The sequence below is a fragment of the Bubalus bubalis genome, chromosome 2 (assembly GCF_019923935.1).
Source record: "Bubalus bubalis isolate 160015118507 breed Murrah chromosome 2, NDDB_SH_1, whole genome shotgun sequence".
NCBI classification, from domain to species: Eukaryota; Metazoa; Chordata; class Mammalia; order Artiodactyla; family Bovidae; genus Bubalus; species Bubalus bubalis.
The window spans coordinates 91106388-91127202 of record NC_059158.1 but is presented as its reverse complement, the minus strand read 5'-3'; the positions used below and the strand labels follow the sequence as shown (position 1 = coordinate 91127202).

The following is a 20815-nucleotide window of genomic DNA, read 5'->3' as shown; positions in this document are numbered from 1 at the left end:
GCAAAAACTTTTCCTGGGAAATTACTCGTCCACAGCCAAAACTCACCTTTTAAGTGGGTAATTATATCTTATTCAGCCCTTAACTCGAGAAATTCACTGATACTATTTCTGTTCTCTGGGATTTGCAAACTACGAAACATAAGCCACTTAAACGTGCTGCATAAATTCTATATAAACACATATAACACTGAAGTAAACATGAGTGAAAATTAAGAATAAATAATAGTAATAGAAATACCATTCTAATTCTTTTTGAGTCTAGTCCTATACTATCATTGGGAGGAGTGCCAAATTCTGTGTATAAAGTGAGAAACAGACACAGACGCTAGATGCAAATTGAAGTTGGGGCTTTATTGCTGGAGAAACTGGATTTAAGAACAGATTTTAGACCTGAAGCTAAAGTGGGGGCTTCCTAACCCCTCCCCCAAAGTCTAGACCTGTAGGACAAGCACTCTGCCAGCCTTAGGCAGAGCAGCAGGAACCCTGGAGCTTTCCTTATTGGAGAAAGAACTTGAGCAGACTTAAGCTAGAAAGTCCCAAAAGAGAGTCCGAGCCTAGCCTGTACGTTGCAGCATCCTTTCCCTGAACTCACCCCTCCAAACAGTGCCTTATATTCTTCCAAATGTGATGTTTCACAGTTGACACTCCTAACAAGTGAAGGAAGACTATGACCATTTATTAAGCCCTGTGCAACCTCTCTATAACTCTAGGAGGGAGATTGTGGTTTTTCCATTATAGAGATAAGGAAATAGAGACCTGAGAGAGTTAAGTAATTTTCCTGGGGATATTTGTTGCTGTTGTTCAGTCGCCAAGTTATGTCCAACTCTTTGCAACCCCATGGACTGCAGTACACCAGGCTTCCCTATTCATCACTGTCTCCCAGAGTTTGCTCAAACTCATGTCCATTGAGTTGGCGATGCCATCCAACCATCTCATCCTCTGCCACCCTCTTCTCCTTTTGCCTTCAATCTTTCCCAGCACTGGGGCCTTTTCCAATGAGTTGGCTCTTCACATCAGGTGGCCAAAGTATTGGAGCTTCAGCTTCGGCATCAGTCCTTCCAGTGAATATTCAGGGTTGATTTCCTTTAGGATTGACTGGTTTGATTTCCCTGAAGTCCAAGGGATATACAGCTTGCAAAAGAAGAAATTGGGATTCAAATCCAAATCTGCCTGGATATAATATACTTGCTCTGATCCTACACCTAAAGAACCTCTTTGTCTTTTTCAGACTCCAATTCTGAGAGTCAATGTAGTGATTGAGTTCAAATTTATTCAACATAATGTTAGAGAATGCATTCTGGATAGTCTGGAAAGGACATTTGGGATTCAGATAAAAAAAACACATAAATCATGGGGGAAGAGAGCTAGGTGTGGGGTGAGGTTTACATTACAGTTGAGATTGCTACAGAGCTTCCATACAAACCTCTTTCAGCTGGCTCCATGGCAACCACCATGGGACGTGATTACTGCCTTTTCTAACTGCTGACTCAACTGTAGTTTCTCTTCCCCATGATCAATAACAGCAGTGAAGACTCCAGAGTCAGACTCCTTGGGTTTAAATCTCAACTCTACTATGTACTAGTGGTGTGAGCTTTAAAAAGTTACTTAACCTCTTTCTGTTTCTGTTTCTTCATTTTTATGTTAACACTAACAGAAGTAGCTACCTCTTGGATTGTTTTGAGAATTAAATCAAATAATACTATATATAAAGTGTTTTAAAAAGTATTTGCCAAGAACTTCCCCAATGGTCCAGTGGTTAAGCCTCTGAGCTCCCAGTGCAGGGTTCCATCCCTGGTCAGGGAACTAAGAGCCACAGCCCTGCAGCCCAGCCAAGAAGGAAAATATATATATATATATATATATATATATATATATATATATATATATGTATGTATATATAAAAGTGTTTGCCACATAACAAGCTGTTGTAACGTTTCTATATTGTTGATGTAGTAGAGTGGAGAAGAGATCTTAGAGTCAAGCCAGATCCCCAGATGTACATCCCACAGACCAGTGGGTCTGTAAACTTGGGAAATTTTCTTGCCTTTTGGGGCTGTAGTTTCTTAAGAGTACATACTCAAAGGATTTTTGTGACGCCTGAGTTAATACATCTATAACACTTAAAACAGTGCCTGACTCATCTTTCCTAAATAGCACTAAGTAACTGATTAAAAATAACATCTTTGGAGAATTTGTGTTAAAGTGTCAAAGCCAAGGAAGAATCCTAGTTCTAGACCCTGTCTTTGCTGCCTCTAATCAAGGTCTGCCACAAGAACCAGGGAACTTGTCACTTAGGTGTTCTTTGTGACTTTATCCAAGACCTCCCTGCATGTGGTAATTATTCTAAAATGCCTCTTGTTAGGGAACACTCCCTAAAAGTTGAGCTCCCCTGACATGCAAGATTTAAAAGCCAACTTTTCTTTTTGTAGATGTCCCGTCATGGCAGGTGGATTATTTTCTATTGATAAAAATTACTTTTTTGAACTTGGAACATATGATCCTGGGCTCGATGTTTGGGGTGGAGAAAATATGGAGCTCTCTTTCAAGGTATCGCTAAGTGTTTCTCAAATTATCTTTACAATTAAGAGTCTAGCACTTTTAAATGGTTTCATTTTACTAATACAATCAGATATATGACTGCCTCTGGGAGGAAACTTCACAGAAATATTAGGGCCTCTGGATTAATGTCTTCATATCCCAGATTGAATTTGGAAGAATCAATAACCCTCATGAAATTTATTACCATTCCCTCATATTTCACAACACAGTTTCTGCATCTGAATGTGAGGGAAATAATTGTCTGCCATTTAGTGAAAAGGCTGTAGGATGAATATTTGATGCAAATAACTCATATATTTTTCTAATGTATTAGAAGTAATGAAATTATTTAGTAATAGGCCATCTTGGAGAGCACAAGACGGAAGAATAAAAAGAGCCACTAGACCAGGCCACCAAAAGGCCATACTACAGCAACTTAGGGAAGCTCAGATAATGCTGGGTATTTATATAACCATTGATTAATATCTGAGAAACCAGTGGTGGCAGCCATAGTGCAGAGTATCCACATTACCTGCTTTCCTATGGTGTATATAGTTATATGGGTGTGACTTTGAGCCCTTGATCAAGAAGGATGGTCTTTAAGTTGTATTCCACAAGTCAGGCAGATCATCCCAAATGTGAGAAGGGGATACTGAGAAAATTGAAACATATACTCTTTTCCTTGATTCTACTAAAGCAGGAACTTGTATTACACATTTCATACATAGGGATTCTGTGAGGATGTCTTTAGTGGGGTGGGGGGGCGAAAGATTTACAATTCAGGAGAGGAAAAGAGAAATATATATAATTTAATAATCCTAAAATGGTTCACAGCAATAGAATAAAATGAAATAAACCTGTTGAGTTTAATTTTCTGTTGAAAAGGATATTAGAAGAGTATTTACTCCAAGGGGGGAAAAAGTCGCCAGGTGGTTTTTTCATTATTGTTAATGGCCCATGATTTGTGGACAATCATTTGATAACTGGTACTGTTCCAGGTGTGGATGTGTGGCGGTGAAATTGAGATTGTTCCCTGTTCCCGAGTGGGACATATATTCCGAAATGACAATCCCTACTCCTTCCCCAAAGACCGGATGAAGACGGTGGAGCGGAACTTGGGGCGGGTGGCTGAGGTCTGGCTCGATGAGTACAAGGAGCTCTTCTACGGCCACGGGGATCACCTCATAGATCAAGGGTTAGACGTCGGAAACCTTACCCAGCAGCGGGAACTTCGAAAGAAGCTAAAATGCAAAAGCTTCAAGTGGTACTTGGAGAATGTTTTTCCAGACTTGAAGGCTCCCATTGTGAGGGCAAGTGGTGTGGTAAGTTCAAGCAGCAACTTCAAATCTGACTTTGTGAAAATACAAGGTAAAAACCTTTTTGAAAATGTGTGGCAAAGAATGAATTATTACTTTATAAATAAGTACCAAGTATGAGTGCAGAGGAGACAAAATGTGGTTTGTCTTGACTGCCCATATTAGGTAAACTTGAGGAAGGCTTCCAGGAAGGCATGTTTATTGATTAATTCAGCAAACACCCACCAACTGTCACGAAACCAAGCATTATTTAAGAACTGGACTACAGGGTAATGAATAAAGTAGATTGATCCCTTCTCTGTGGAACTTAAAGCTGAGTAGGATAGAAAGATAATAAAGAAATAAGCAAATAAAGTGTAAATTAAAAAATATAGTAGCTTTTAATCAGGGAAGTGGCCACAAGTGATGAATTTTTCTTAAGAGTAGTCAAATCTGTGAAGATATTGAAGGTCAGGTCTGAAAGACCAAGAGTCCACCATGCTGTAAAGAAAGAGAGCCCCAGGCAAAGGATGTCACTTATGCAACAATTCTGACATGTGGCAGTTTGAGGCATTCAGGAACTAGAAAGAAGGATGTTGTTATCAAGGTTTGAGGAGGCAGGAGGAATGGTACCAGATGAAGGTCAAGAGGGAGAAGGAGTTGGATCCCACTGGTCCTTGTGGGCAGAGTAAGGGTTTTCTCTCTCTCATCTTTTTCTGTCTCTTTCTTTTTTCAGAATGCAATTGGAAGTTACTGAGTAGGGTTAAGCAATGGGATGACATGGTTTATTTAGAGTTTTATAGATTTCAAAGAGGGATTGAAAATAACAGATATTGTCAGACAACAGCAGAAAAAATTCCACGGCACAAAATAACATACTAAAAAGAAAGAAGTCAAACTTGATAGGTTTGATAGAGTACAAAGCTAAGAAAAAATTAAGGAAGGAGAAAAACTTTAAAAAAAGCCATTTCAAACCTATTTTAAGAGTGAGACTTAATTTGAAGACGATGGCAAGAGATGAGGATTTTTACCAATAATAAGTTTAGAGATGATTAGTCAAGCCTTGACCTAGAGGTCTTCCCTGATCATGCAAAATTTTAATCTCTTTTACTATTTTATTTCTCATGTAATTTTTACTTATAAACATTCCCAGTGCTGTTTTCTTTTTCTTCTTGCAAAATGTTCAGACTTGGCCCTCAGTAAGCCTGCTCTTTTTACATCATTTTTTTTTTTTTTCAGTTCTCCCTAGCAAGTGATTTGTACAAACCAATCTTTCTCTGCCTACCAAATTTCCTGATAATAAGGACATTTAGGCCATTTCCCTTGATGGTATAAGGGAGATTCTGGAAAAGTGGGAAAGAGAGAAAACCAGTCTAAGAATTTGTTCTGCTTTCATAAAATTCAACTGACGCATAAGTATATGTAACCGGTTTGTATATAACATAATTGCCCATTTTTGTAGGTCAAAATGTAATAACTGCTACTTCAGAGGTTCAACTTGATTATTTTATCTTAGATAATTCTTTAGGAAGAATACCCTGAGTTTATATACTGTTCAAGTAACATGCCTGTAAGATAAATTTACATTTTTTTAAACTCTATTCAGCCCACCAGGCTCTCCCGTCCCTGGGATTCTCCAGGCAAGAACACTGGAGTGGGTTGCCATTTCCTTCTCCAATTTCTTAAGCAGGATAAAAGAAAAAGACATTCTCATCATAGTAATTTTTCCCTGTCCTAAAAACACAGAATCTCAGTAAGAGCATTACTGGACTTTAACCACCAGAGGGAACTAAAAAACTGTCTTTTCCCTCCTCTTTGAGGTTAGCTTGTCTAATAGTTTCCATTCAAATTTTGAAGAACTCTTCTAATGAAAGTGCTTTCTCTTGATGCCTGAGCTACAATACAACAAAATGCAGAAATGATTTTAATAAATTCTTTCTTTCTGTTTTCCTCCTTATTTGTTGCCTTCCTTAGACAAATTTAAGTAAAGATGACATTGGTTCCCTCCGAAGCAACAAGTAGGGAGCATTATTACCATTAAAAAAAGGACCTTTCTCCAGGAAATTCAGAGGAAGGTTAACTAAATCATTGTTTTGGATAGATAATCTTGTAAAGTTCCAAGAAACTGAAATCCAGAACTTTTTGTTACTTGCTCCATATCATTCCTTCTTTCAACCTACACACCTAGGAAAGTTTGACTTTTTAAAAGTTGGAATAAATCTCTTCTCACTGAACCAAAAATATTTTAAAATAATAAAAGAACCTCAGCAATAATTTGAACTTATATTGGATTTAACTCAGCAAACAGCTTCTAGTCTAGTGTTTACCAATTCTGGGATAAACAGTAGAAAACTCCAACTTCCTAAATTGGAAAATGAAATAATTCAAAATGGATAATGTAAAATTTATACATACTTCCTGATTTTAAAATAAGATTGATATGGTTTACAATAAAAGCATAGATGTGTTTTTTTAAGTGAGAGCCCAGTTTTCAAAACTATTCCTAATGAGAGAAAGAATATCAATTCCTTAGCACTTCATAGACCATTTCTATATGAATAAAGGAAAGCAGCTGCTGCTGCTGCTAAGTCGCTTCATTCGTGTCCAACTCTGCAACCCCAGAGACGGCAGCCCACCAGGCTTCCCTGTCCCTGGGATTCTCCAGGCAAGAACACTGGAGTGGGTTGCCATTTCCTTCTCCAATGCATGAAAGTGAAAAGTGAAAGTGAAATCTCTCAGTTGTTCCCAACTCTTAGCGACCCCATGGACTGCAGCCTACTAGGCTGCTCTGTCCATGGATTTTCCAGGCAAGAGTACTGGAGTGGGGTGCCATTGCCTTCTCCGATGAAGGAAAGCAGTTTCCCCAATAATTTCCAAAAGGAGGGAAGATAAACATATCTTCAAATGAAGTGGGGGAGAGGGAGGCAAGGAATAGAAAGTATTTCTCTCCTCGTGCCTTTTAGTGCTTGGAAGAAGGGATTGTGAGAAATAAATACAAAGCAATCAATTAACCAGGGGTTCCCAAACACTGTTCTGGGCAAAGTTATGCTGTCAAAGAGGATTCTGTGGTCACATGTATTTGGCAAACTCTTGTACCGCATTCCCTCTGCACTCAGGACCAGAGGTTTTGAGAGGTTCTGGAGTAGGGCAGCCTGATCAGCTGTCCTGAAGCCAGAGTTTTCCAAACTCACTTGAAGATATTTTCTGCATGATCTACAGGTACAGGAGTTTTTGTTTGTTTTGTGTTAAGATCAACCGGGACACCATTTCCTTTCTTTCAACTCCAGGATTATTCTACCTCCACACACGACTGTTAACTCTCTTCCCTGAAGTTCATGGTGGTGGATTCCTCCTGTGGGTTCTGACTGCTCCCACTAATGATGGAGTGTGTGTGTGTGTGTGTGCATTTGTGCACGTGCTCAGTCACTCACTCATGTCTGATCCTTTGCAACCCCATGGACTGTAGCCCACCAGGTTCCTCTGTCCCTGTCCTTTTCCAGGCAAGCATACTAGAGTGCATTGCCATTTCCTTCTCCAGGGGATCTTCCCAACCCAGGGACTGAACTTGCATCTCTTGTGCCTCCTGCACTGGCGGGCTGATTCTTTACCACTATGCCACCTGGGAAGCCAATTGTCTCCTCCCAAATCTGGCACTTTAAATTGTGAATAGAGCTTCCTTTGAGGATTTCTATTGGAGAGTCTGTTCTTCTAGAATTGTTTTGCATGCGGGTCACCCCAGAAACAACAAAACTGGTAGATTTTAATGTTTGTGTGTTTGTTTTTTTCAGTGCTTTGAGGGTTCTGTCAGGGTTCCTAGTCAATGCAAGTGGTGTGCGCATCTCAAACTCAAATGAAGGTTGATGTAAGGGTTCAGATTCCCTTGGGAGAAGCTTCCCCTTTGTCTCCCAGCGCTAATGAATAAATTCTTTTTTTCCTGTACACCATTCTACCCAGGGCCTAACGTTTTAGCTTTCCATCATGTGTGGAAGACCTCAACTCCAGGTTTTTTCATATTCAGTATCAGTCCCCTGCTTACCAGTATTTGCCATTTTACCTCTCGTTTTTAGGTTTTGTTCTTCACTTTATGGAAGTGCCCCCTACTTTCTTGTAGGAAAAATTAAGCATGTAAAAGTGCAAACCAACCCACTGAACACTGTACTATGAAATCTGACAACTCTGTGAGCACCCCAACTTGCGTCCTACAATGCTCCCTAGTTAGAGCTCTTGGTTAGTTACCCTGGAACAGGAGGGGACACAAATAGTGTCCCTGGCCACAGAAACCACCCCACGTGCCAGCACAGGGCGCTTCCCTGAGTGTAGACGGAGCTCTACACAGCTCTTCCAGAAGTCTGAGAAGTTCAAATTGTGTTATATTATTAACCCACCTTCTCTTTAGACCTGCCCAGAATGTCAGAGGGAGCAAGGGAATCAACATTTCTCTGCATTAAATGGGGACTTACCGACAGCTGCCTCCATGTTGGACCCTGCAAATCCATTAAAAACCTGGGGGCTTGCCAGAAAATGTCTTTAAGCTTGGCTCCATACTAGCGTTCGTGACTTCCCTGTAATGAATTGTAGCTTGCCTGAGTCATTAGGAAGATTCTGACTGGGAGTCAGCTGGAATCTGCTGTTTTTGAAAGACTCAATTTATCTATGATTCAGTGCCTAAGCAGTCAGATAGCTTGGAGGGGTCAGCCAGGGAACAGAGCCCATAACCACTGCTTTGATTAAATTGAACGTATGTGCACTGACTTTTAATATACGCATCAGACAAACTTGAGACAAGAAAATAACTGCTTTTCATGCCACCTTTTGCTCTTTTCCTGTTCAGCATTCCAGGAAAGGGTTAATTAAAAGCTTCTGTGTGTTGGCTCTGTGGCTGAATCACAGGCCTAAATTGACAGATTGAAGCTGTACTTCAGCAAGATTACATTATGTCCCTGTTAGAGATAGCAACCAATAAAATCGTATAGTGCTAAGTAATGCTAAGCTATTAACTTAACTATCTTTAACCTTATTATTGTTTTATATTTTGTGTTTTCTGAATGTCTTGTTCTACTTTAAAATATTTTGTGCTTAATGCATATTTTATGTTTTGCTTCCCAGCTTATTAATGTGGCCTTGGGTAAATGCATTTCCATCAGAAACACCACAGCCATTCTGGAAGACTGTGATGGGAGCAGCAAGGTACGCTGAGCTGGGGTTTTCTCTCTCATAGTCGGTATAGCTGATAGTGCTAGTGTGGTTGACAGGGGAAGGGTATGACACCTTCATCACTCACTTGAGACGTTCTTTTTGCCTATGGAAACAATAATAATTTTCACATTTTTGTATCATCATAAGGTTGGTGACATTTAGGGTCCACCTCTATATGTAAAAGACAGTGACAAAGGGAATAAATGTGGATACTGTAGTCAACCCACCATGGACCCAGTTCTGGTTCCACCATTTGTAAAAATGTATTAACTGCAAATTCCTTAACCCTTAGGTGAATGGCAATGATAATAGTGCGGGTCCCAAAGCTGTTGTGAGGATGGAATTAGGTACTGCACAGGAAGCCTATAAAATAATATCCAACATTCGGTGCTCTATATTCACTGCTATAGTAATAAAGACAAAAATGAGAAAAGGAACACATCACATATAAAGACAAAATGATAAAAATAAAGTCATACAAATTCTTAAATAATTAATCTAAGGGAGCAGTTTTATTCTGATTCCACCCGTCCTTCCCCTTCCCCTACCCAGGTACTCCTAAGGGAGTAATGCAAATAGCACAATTCATGATCCATGGTGGAAAACTCTATGGCTGAACTTCAACAAATCTGAGCACAGGATTTAGGGGAGGGAGTAGGGCCTGGGAAAACAGAGCCCTGACTCTGTAGAGCCCTGAGCAATGACACCTCCCTCTCCAACATATGCTCCTGCCCACTCTCATTCTGTTCGGACAGTTATCAACTTGGCTGCTATATTAGACTCACAGGAACATGGATTCAGGAGTCGAACTCAGCCCCCTAAAACTGCAGATGACTCTTTGCCAGAGAAACTATTTTGTGATGGGAATCTAGGCTTGCTTTGCTTTGTGTTAGAGATATTACTTTATTTTCCACTATATCCCATGTTTACCTCTTAATTCAAAGCTGCTTCTAGGAAAATAAAAAGATATTTTTGTCGTCTCTGTTGATATAATTCAGCCATGGATTGTAAACTTGAGTTAATAGAATTCTTTCTTAATTAGGAAAGAGGAGACAGAAGGGAAGAGAAAAGTGTCAAAAATTAATTGAAAGAAACAATTTTCATGCATTAAGAATTCAAAGAGGAAATCAAGTCATAAAGTATAAGATAAAACCATAAATAGTCCAAATTATATGAAAGCAAACTATTAAATAATATGCAATCCTTCAAGACTGATCATTATAGTGACTTTTTTGGTCTGATTAATCAGTATTTTACCTGAAAACCCAAGTTCTCAATAACCACTGAGTCTCTCAAAGGGATGCTAGGAGATAAAAAGTATGAATCATGTGGCCCCTGCTTTCCACCAACGTCCATCTTCATTTTTTGTCTTGTCACTCATTTTTAGATTCTGCTTCATTGGGTTGGTAGGAATAATTAAATGTAGAGGAGCATGGAGGAAGTTAACTTATTTTTGGCAGAGTTAACGAGGTTTTGACTGTGTGGATCACAATAAACTGTGGAAAATTCTGAAAGAGATGGGAATACCAGACCACCTGACCTGCCTCTTGAGAAACCTATATGCAGGTCAGGAAGCAACAGTTAGACCTGGACATGGAACAACAGACTGGTTCCAAATAGGAAAAGGAGTACGTCAAGGCTGCATATTGTCACCCTGCTTATTTAACTTCTATGCAGAGTACATCATGAGAAACACTGGGCTGGATGAAGCCCAAGCTGGAATCAAGATTGCCGGGAGAAATATCAATAACCTCAGATATGCAGATGCCACCACCCTTATGGCAGAAAGTGAAGAGGAACTAAAAAGCTTCTTGATGAAAGTGAAAGAGAAGAGTGAAAAAGTTGGCTTAAAGTCAACATTCAGAAAACTAAAACCATGGCATTCGGTCCCATCACTTCATGGGAAATAGATGGGGAAACAGTGGAAACAGTGTCAGACTTTATTTTTCTGGGCTCCAAAATCACTGCAGATGGTGACTGCAGCCATGAAATTAAAAGACGCTTACTCCTTGGAAGGAAAGTTATGAGCAACCTAGACAGCATATTAAAAAGCAGAGACATTACTTTGCCAATAAAGGTCCATCTAATCAAGGCTATGGTTTTTCCAGTGGTCATGTATGGATGTGAGATTTGGACTGTAAAGAAAGCTGAGCACAAAAGAATTGATGCTTTTGAACTGTGATGTTGAAGAAACCCTTGAGAGTCCCTTGGACTGCAAGGAGATCCAACTAGTCCATCCTAAAGGAGATCAGTCCTTGGTGTTCATTGGAAGGGCGGATGCTGAAGCTGAAACTCCACTACTCTGGCCACCTCATGCGAAGAGTTGACTCATTGGAAAAGACTCTGATGCTGGGAGGGATTGGGGGCAGGAGGAGAAGGGGACAACAGAGGATGAGATGGCTGGATGGCATCACCAACTCGATGGACATGAGTTTGGGTAAACCCCGGGAGTTGGTGATGGACAAGGAGGTCTGGCTTACTACAATTCATGAGGTCACAAAGAGTCAGACACGACTGAGCGACTGAACTGAACTGAATATTAAGCTACTGACTGTAGGATTCATCCATAAAAGCTCAAAAGGAATAAAACCCTAGGACTGAACCATCAAGCCCTTGCTTCATCTTATTTAAGATGTCTCCTTAGTTACTAACTTTTCAGTCAGTTAAAATGTCCCTTTTCAATAAATCCTTGTATTATGATACACAGCCATACTTCTCTAATTCAATGTGCATTCAGGTCATCTGGGGAGTTTCTCACAATGCAGATTCTGATTCAGTAGGTCCATCGTGGGTACTGAAATTCAGCATTTCTAACTATCTCCCAGGAGATGCTAATGTTAGTCCAGGGACTACTGTTTGAATGGGAAGTTCTAACACAATAACCTACTTGATAATCTAAGTTAAATCCCAATCACATTACAGATGATGCATTAGATGAAAGTATTAGGTAGATTTTAGCAGCAGTCTATTTTTCTTATTATATTTACATTGGTGTAAAACAACCTCAGATATGCAGATGACACCACCCATATGGCAGAAAGTGAAGAACTAAAGAGACTCTTGATGAAAGTGAAAAAGGAGAGTGAAAAAGTTGGCTTAAAGCTCAACATTCAGAAAACGAAGATCATGGCATCCGGTTCCGTCACTTCATGGGAAATAGATGGGGAAACAGTGGAAACATTGGCTGACTTAATTTTGGGGGGCTCCAAAATCACTGCAGATGGTGATTGCAGTCATGAAATTAAAAGATGCTTGCTCCTTGGAAGGAAAGTTATGACCAACCTAAATATTATATTCAAAAGCAGAGACATTACTTTGCCAACAAAGGTTCATCTAGTCAAGGCTATGGTTTTTCCAGTGGTCATGTATGGATGTGAGATTTGGACTGTAAAGAAAGCTGAGCACAAAAGAATTGATGCTTTTGAACTGTGGTGTTGGAGAAGACCCTTGAGAGTCCCTTGGACTGCAAGGAGATCCAACTAGTCCATCCTAAAGCAGATCAGTCCTGTGTGTTCATTGGAAGGACAGATGTTGAAGCTGATACTGCAGTACTTTGGCCACCTCATGCAAAGAGTTGACTCATTGAAAAAGACTCTGATGCTGGGAGGGATTGGGGGCAGGAGGAGAAGGAGACGACAGAGGATGAGATGGCTGGATAGCATCACCGACTCAATGGACATGAGTTTGGGTAAACTCCAGGAGTTGGTGATGGACAGGGAGGCCTGACGTGCTGCGGTTCACGGGGTCGCAAAGAGTGAGACACGACTGAGCGACTGAACTGAACTGAACTGAATTGAAAACAACAAATTTCTACAGACCCAGTGCTTTAGAGTATATTGACTGGGCAGATAGAACTAAGTTTAAAAAAAATTATAAAAATTAAAAAGACAGTCCCATTACCTAAAACAGTATTTATTTTAGACATTGGCAACTCCCCCAAACTGGACTTCTCCAAGAGGAGTTGCTGTGAACTGGGAGATATTAACACAATGCAAACTGGTGATTCTTTGTGCTATCAGTGAAGAAAGATTTTTAACCTTTCCTATAATAGAACACAGCCTCTAGGAGTCCAATTTTCTAGTATTAAAAAAAAGAAGCATAGTAATTCCTATTGAAGTCATTTAGGACTGGGACTTGGCTCTCCCTCTAGCCCCAGTGGCTAGGGGCCTGAATCGTGTGGTGGTTTGAATGCTCCAATACTTCAAATACCAGGTTAGCCTGGCACTCAGAACACTTAAAAGGGCACCCATTCACAGACATGTACTAATTGTACTAAATTTTGTTTTATTATTGCAGCTAACACTTATTGATGTCTTACTGTGTGCTCAACACTTGTCAGACATTACCTCATGTTTTTGAGATAGACACTATTGCTATCCAACTTAAAAATTAGAAAAATGAGATTAGACAGGGTAAATAATACAGCCATACTATCAGAATTGAAAGTGGCAATACCAAGATTTTGAACATAAAACATCTGACTAGAGTGCCTATATTCTTAAGCATTACTAATAAAAATGTTTAGCAAAGAGTTTGCTGCCGAAAGTCACCTTCTCCTTATACATTTTCCCCACAGCTTCAACAATTTAATTACACCTGGTTAAGGCTTATTAAACACGGAGCATGGTGCTTAGCTCCTGTGCCTGATAACGGGGCCCTGAGGCTGCACCTTTGTGATAACAGAAACAAAGGACTAAGATGGCTGCATAAATCAACATCAGTCTTCCGTCCAGAACTGGTAAGCAAAATATTTGTACCTCTTCCTTACCACAAATCCAACTTTCCATTAAATGTGACATAAACCCTCCTTGTCAGCTTCCTCTGGAGAAGGCAATGGCACCCCACTCCAGTACTCTTGCCTGGAAAATCCCACGGACGGAGGAGCCTAGTAGGCTGCAGTCCATGGGGTCGCTAAGAGTCGGACACGACTCAGCGACTTCACTTTCACTTTTCACTTTCATGCATTGGAGAAGGAAATGGCAACCCACTCCAGTGTTCTTGCCTGGAGAATCCCAGGGACGGGGGAGCCTGGTGGGCTGCCGTCTATGGGGTCGCACAGAGTCGGACACAACTGAAGTGTCTTAGCAGCAGCAGCAGCTTCCTCAATCAGAGGCTTTAAATGTGTAAGGGACAATAGAGGCAATGTAAAAGTTCTTACACAGAAATATAAATTGTTGAGTCCTTTTTTATTCTTTTAACAAAATTTACTTCAAATCAGTTCTTTTGGTTATATTTCTGTTATCATCTTTGTTTCTGAAAGTCGTTTGCTTCTGAAAGTCAGTTAGCAATGCCAAAAGTCAGGCTTATGGCTTAGAACTGGTTCTCACTGATTACCAGAAAAGTTTATAGGGAGAGTAGATGGGGAAAGCAAGAAGCAGTATGCTTCCCCAAGCCCTGCGCTTAGTATGAATCTGTCTCCACTTCCTGCCTCCTTTCCTTAGAGAGATTTTCTCATGTCCTCTGGTTCCTCAAGACTTAGGCTCTGGAGAGTCTAAGAGTGCTGGAGTCTCTGGGTGCTGGAGTCAGTTCCAACCAGCTTGCAGGTGCTGACCGTGTGCCGCTCTTGCCAACTTCACACTCAGTGATGTCCCATTGGTGATTTGAAACCAATCATGACAGGAGTATTTACAAAACCCCATGCTAGAAATCAAGGGATGGTTTTCCAGAGGTCAAGTTGTAGATATTAACCAGAACAACCATGCCCTATCCTATTCGCTGTCCAAGTACTCTGCTTTCCCCAATCATATTTTAGTAAGATACAAAGTCATAAGTTTTCTGTAGGATCTTTGAATGGCAGGAATAATTTCAGGCCTGCCTTCTCAAATTTTCTTCTGTCTCACTAGCAGGTAGCCACCAAACCCACTGAATGAGTAGTGAGTATGTGGAGACCATCATTTTGCTCAGGGATGACCCCAAAGTATGCACGCTTTTTTCCTTGGAGTGTCTCCATTCTTTCTGATGTCACAGCCAGTGATTGCTCTCTTCATGACATTTTTTTTTTTTCCTGCTCAGGATAAAATTAGGATCTAAGCATCACACTCTCCAATCTTCCTTTCCATACCTCATCCTTATTATATTTGATGGATCTCTTTACAACTCACCAGCAGATTATTATAGCTAACCCAGATCTTCTCAGTGTCATCTTTTTTACAAATCCTTGAGGTTACTCAAGTATCATATTTCTAAAATTCTAAAAGAGTGACAATATTCTGTTTTTGTTTTTTTTTTTTTTTTGGCTGTGCTGGGTCTTCTCTGCTACAGGGGCTTTCTCTAGTTGCAGCAAGCAGGGATCACTCTCTAGTTGCTGTGCATGGGCTTCTCATTGAGGTGGCTTCTCTCGCTGTGGAGCACAGGCTCGAGGGAATACAGACTTCAGCAGTTGTGGCACCTGGGCCCATTTGCCCCATGGCAATGTGGAATCTTCCCAGATCATGGATCGAAACTATGTCTCTTGCAATGGCAGGCAGATTCTCAGCCACTGGACCACCAGGGAAGTCCAAGGCTGACAATGTTTTTGTAAGAGTATCTTTAAAATAAATTATTATAAAGTCACCTCTATTTGATAAAATTTTAGAGCAGTTCAAAACTTGTGTATTTGTTAGTGGTTCAGCTATGTTCAATTCTTTGCAACCCCATGGACTGTGGCCTACCAGGCTCCTCTATCTATAGAATTGTCCAGGCAAGAAGGATTAAAATGACCTTTGTCACAGTTATGGATATTTGAGAGGATTGATAGGTGAAAAAATTATAAACTCGTGAGCAAGTTGTAAGTAGGTTATTGACAATTTCTAGGATGTTTAATAAGTATTAATCAATAATAGAACCCTCTGAAATACCTGTGACTTCTTCTAGTTATATCTGGACTTTCTGGACATTGGGCATTATGTTCTATCAGAGAACATGGTAAGGAACTCGTAAATAAAATACATCATTTCTAACACATTTTATTCTAAATTTGCAATTTTTAAATTTTATTTTATTTTTAAACTTTACATAACTGTATTAGTTTTGCCAAATATCAAAATGAATCTAAATTTGCATTTTAAGGCATGAACTTAAGAAATTTACTAACTCATTTTTTGTGATGGTGTTTTTGCTTTTTTTTCTTTACTACCATCCGTGAGGGAGCCAGTCACCATATACAGTAAACACCATCTGGAGATATTTCCTTTAAATAATACAGTTATCAGCCATATCATCAGAAAATTCATCTTTTACTTCATGAAGAACTGAAAGTTGTAGCTTGGAGAGTGTGAGAATTTAGTTTAAGATAAAGACAAATTTAATACTGTCTAAAGTCTGGTTTATGTTATTAATTTATTTCAGGGGAATTCCTAAAAAATAAAAAATGAAATCACCTTTTTTAAAAATTGGTAATTGGTTTTAATTTCTTTACATCACAATTGTTAAATTCAGCCTATGGCTCATTATCAGATCCCCTTTCTCTCCAGGTGAACCACATTGTTTTTGGAAACTATCATCAGTTGTTATGCTTGGAAGGAAATTTTACTCAGAAGACCCTGAAAGTTGCACCTTGTGACCCAGCAAAGCCATATCAAAAGTGGAAATTCGAAAACTATTATGAAGACTGAAGAGGAAGTGATATTTTTATCTAGTAAACCCACTAGACACTGTGAATTTGACAGTGAACTTGGTGACCATATTTCCCCATGCTAGTTTAAAATTTTCAAAATTAATAACATTTAAATGGAAGATTTTTTTAAAAATCACAATATTTGAGATACCAAAATTTAACTCAGGGAGAAAATCCAACATTGGATTGGAGTCCTTCTTCAGCACTAGGTGGCCTTTTAAATTGCCTGCTTCTACTCTCTGCTGGAACAAAGCCTGCTAGTTGTCCCATTCCATCTAACAGGTAACCAGAAATGAAGACAGAAGAACTTGGAAAAGCACAATGATATTCAATGATGGCTGATCATAACCAGCATTTTTGACCCACAAGTAGGTATAATTAATGAGAACCTGGTCCTTTAGTTGCCAGTTTTTCATCAAAAATAAAAGAGGTAGAAGGAAAGAAAGAAAAGAAGAAGGAAAGAAAATTACTTGAGTTCCTAGACTAAAAGAACTCAGAAACACACAGCTTTCACCTTGATGAAATCTCTCCCAACCACATGTATGTTTACCTAATGTTAGAAATAATATTAATATAATACTCCTTGATGGCAGGGTTTTGATCTAGATGACTGTATAATGTTTTTCCTACTCTGAGTCAGTGGAAAATTTCTAAGTGAGGGAGTCAAATGCTTATTCAATTCTAGACATGGATGTTTCCATTCATTTTGTGCTTTTAAACTGCACTTTAAAAAATGGCCATACAAGTAGCTTCTAGATTTATGTGGATATTAAACAAGAAAAAAAAATGCAAAGAAATACAGACTGCATCACTTAACACAGTAGTAACTGAAAATAAATTTCATCATTGAACCTACTCTAATATAGAACCAAATAAGAGGAGTTAAAATGAATAAAGCAGAAATAGAGCACTAAAAATAAGAAAGTTCTCTTATGTGAAAATCCTACTTTATATTCAGTAGCATTCACACAGATGAAGTATGCTAAAATAGGCTTTACAAGTTTTCAAGGTAGAAATAAAGTGAAGGAGATGTAAAGAAAGGGGAAGAGAATGATAACCACAGTGAAGAAGAGAGTTAAGAGAAAACTGTCCTAGATTTAGCCAAAATAAGGAAGGGGATCTTGCACCTCTGTGGGGGAGAAAAGAATAAATGCCTAGATGCAGACCTAAAGATAACACTGATAAGTTTGGAGAAAATCCCAATATTACTTTGATCCAAATTGAGTACCTAATCTTAGGTATGCCTGCTGCTGCTGCTAAGTCGCTTCAGTCGTGTCAGACTCTGTGCAACCCCGTAGACGGAAGCCCACCAGGCTCTCCTGCCCCTGGGATTCTCCAGGCAAGAATACTGGAGTGGGTTGCCATTTCCCTTTCCATAGGTATGCCTAAACTTAGTCATACTGAAAGATATCTTAGAAATTCTGATAACGTTTGCATTCATTTGGTAGAAATTTGATGTCTAGCAGACACATTACCTATCTAAAAATCCCAGGCCAGTTAGTAAGAGAATCAGGATTAGAATTAGAATCAGGATTAGATTAAATTAGATATCTGGAATCAGGATCTCCAAAGATGGGGCCACCAGCCTAACCAAAATTGCTCCATGACACTCTTAAAAAAAAAAAGCATAAATTTTTTGGTTGAGGTTGGGTGTCTGGAGAATAATCATGCTACATGCTTGTTAATATTTGTAAAAAAAAAAAAGAAAGAAAGAAACCTGTGCAATTGAGTTGATGGTGAAACTTGGTATCCTTAGTCTGATTTCCTATTAAAACTTTAATTTTAATTCCCAATTAATTATACAAAAACAGCAATAACTAAGAATTGGAAGGGGAAATAGTTTTGAACATTTGTATCATATTTAAGATATTTTATGTAAATAATTGATATTGCAGATGAGATGAGAAAATTACTAGCAAATGAGATCATTCTTTTCAAAACAGCGCCATGTGGGGGATAAAACATAAGTTAGTTGCCAAAGGACTAATTGAGTTGCTGACCAAACTCAATGCACTGGATGCCCTATGCAATTCTTTGTGTGAGTGAAAAAATGTTGAAAGGTTTTCTGCCAGTCTAATGAATCTCTTTTTATTCAAAAACAGTTTCCACCATAATTGTCAACTCTATTCAGAAAAAGATGAGTTATGTTTTGGATAGGTTTATCTTTGGGCATACCAGCTGAAGAAATTCAAATGTTTTTGCTCAAAAGAACCCTCTGTGACCTGTTCGGTGTATTCTCCTCCTGGCTTTACCTTGACATACTTATTATGTGAAGCTATGTTTGAATCCATATTGTCAGTATAGCAAAGAAGTGTTTTCATACATCACATGTTTGTTCTTGGGTAGAATTTTTAAAACAGGTTTTACCATGTTTTTCCCACTTACTCTAAGAAGCAAGGCAATAATCAGTAGTTAGAAATCATATGGGCCTTAAAAGAGTATGGACTAATTGTGAAATCTACTACCAACATTCTTTTAAGCAATGTGCTCTAAATTTTTGTTTTCTGAAGACTGTAATAAAGGTATAAATGCCTCTAGATATTCTGGTACTTCTAATGATAAACCCTTGGATGAGACACATTAGGATCTTAATCAGCCCTGAGTTCTTCAATAAGGGGTTCTGTTCTTAGGGCCTTTATAGAGTTTTTTCTGGATTAGCTTAAGCTATTTATTACCTTTTCCTAGAAAAATATATATGCATCTTATTACCTTGAACACAAGCATAGTTGATAATATTTTACAGGTCTTATTGGCTCAAAAACTAATTTACCAAACCATTTGAGTACTTCTGAGCCTTCCAGTTTGCACAATTCTTTTCTCATTTTCAACCACTACTCTCCTGAAGGATGACACAGCTGTTGTTGGTACAACTGTGTTTTATTACCAGCATCAAATTTGCTCAGTTCTGCTTGATGATATTCAATCAACTGTCATTCACAAGGGCAAAAACTACCATGCACCATGATCATAATGTATCATTCAGTTCAGTTCAGTTCAGTTCAGTCGCTCAGTTGCGTCCGACTCTTTGCGACCCCATGAATTGCAGCACGCCAGGCCTCCCTGTCCATCACCATCTCCCGGAGTTCACTCAGACTCACATCCATCGAGTCGGTGATGCCATCCAGCCATCTCATCCTCTGTCGTCCCCTTCTCCTCCTGCCCCAGTCCCTCCCAGCATCAGGGTCTTTTCCAATGAGTCAACTCTTCGCATGAGGCTGTCAAAGTACTGGAGTTTCAGCTTTAGCATCATTCCTTCCAAAGAACACCCAGGGCTGATCTCCTTCAGAATGGACTGGTTGGATCTCCTTGCAGTCCAAGGGACTCTCAAGACTCTTCTCCAATGCCACAGTTCAAAAGCATTAATTGTTCTGCGTTCAGTTTTCTTCACAGTCCAACTCTTGCATCCATACATGACCACTGGAAAAACCATAGCCTTGACTAAACAGACTTTTGTTGGCAGAGTAATGTCTCTGCTTTTCAATATGCTATCTAGGTTGGTCATAACTTTTCTTCCAAGGAGTAAGCGTCTTTTAATTTCATGGCTGCAGTCACATTAGCTTTCAACTAATTTGGAAATACTTTCTTCAATATTAAAGCATCTTTCCTTTAGAATCACCTTCAAGATTGTAAAGGGGAAAATATACCAGTTATAGTGTAGGAATTCAATTTTCCCAGTCAATCTTGATTTTATGGATGGCTTAGAATGATTTTCAAGAGGCTGTCATGCAAGAGAAGGGAGTTGAGGTATACCAGATGGTACCGTTTTTGTTTTAATATCTTTATCTTCCACATTCAAATATAGAAAATAAATTCCATCTCAAAAGAAAGTCCATGATCTTGAATCAAAACAGGGAAATTACAAGAAATAAAGAGAAAAGGGATGGGACTAATTACCTTGAGTACCTACTATGTGCTAGGCATTGTTTGTGCCTCATCTCAGTCTGTGCACAACTCAATGAGGTGAGTCTCCTTCTCCTCATTATGCAGACGAAGATGATTGAGAGGGATTGTCTAAAGGGATCACACTAGAAAGAGTTAAAATCCAGATTCCATTCTATCAGGCTAAAAAAAAAAAGTGAGCCTCTTTCACTAAACGATGCTTCTATGATATTTTTTTTTCCTCTTCTTCCTTTTCCTCTACCTCTTCTCCTTCTTCTTCTTTTTCTTCTTCTTCTTCTCCTTTTTTTTCTAT

At 39.1% G+C, this 20815-nt stretch overlaps 1 protein-coding gene across 1 annotated transcript in view; it reads left to right on the top strand.

The window, feature by feature from the left end:
- Nucleotides 1-19162, top strand: part of GALNT5 (polypeptide N-acetylgalactosaminyltransferase 5) — a 52802-nt gene extending 33640 nt beyond the window's left edge. Inside the window, exons 6-10 of the mRNA XM_006067557.4 lie at nt 2430-2547; nt 3537-3860; nt 8940-9020; nt 13606-13767; nt 16481-19162. Coding sequence (XP_006067619.3) covers nt 2430-2547; nt 3537-3860; nt 8940-9020; nt 13606-13767; nt 16481-16621 — 826 coding nt within the window. The 3' untranslated portion in view covers nt 16622-19162. The remainder of the gene's footprint in view (nt 1-2429; nt 2548-3536; nt 3861-8939; nt 9021-13605; nt 13768-16480) is intronic.
- Nucleotides 19163-20815: the final 1653 nt, after the last annotated feature.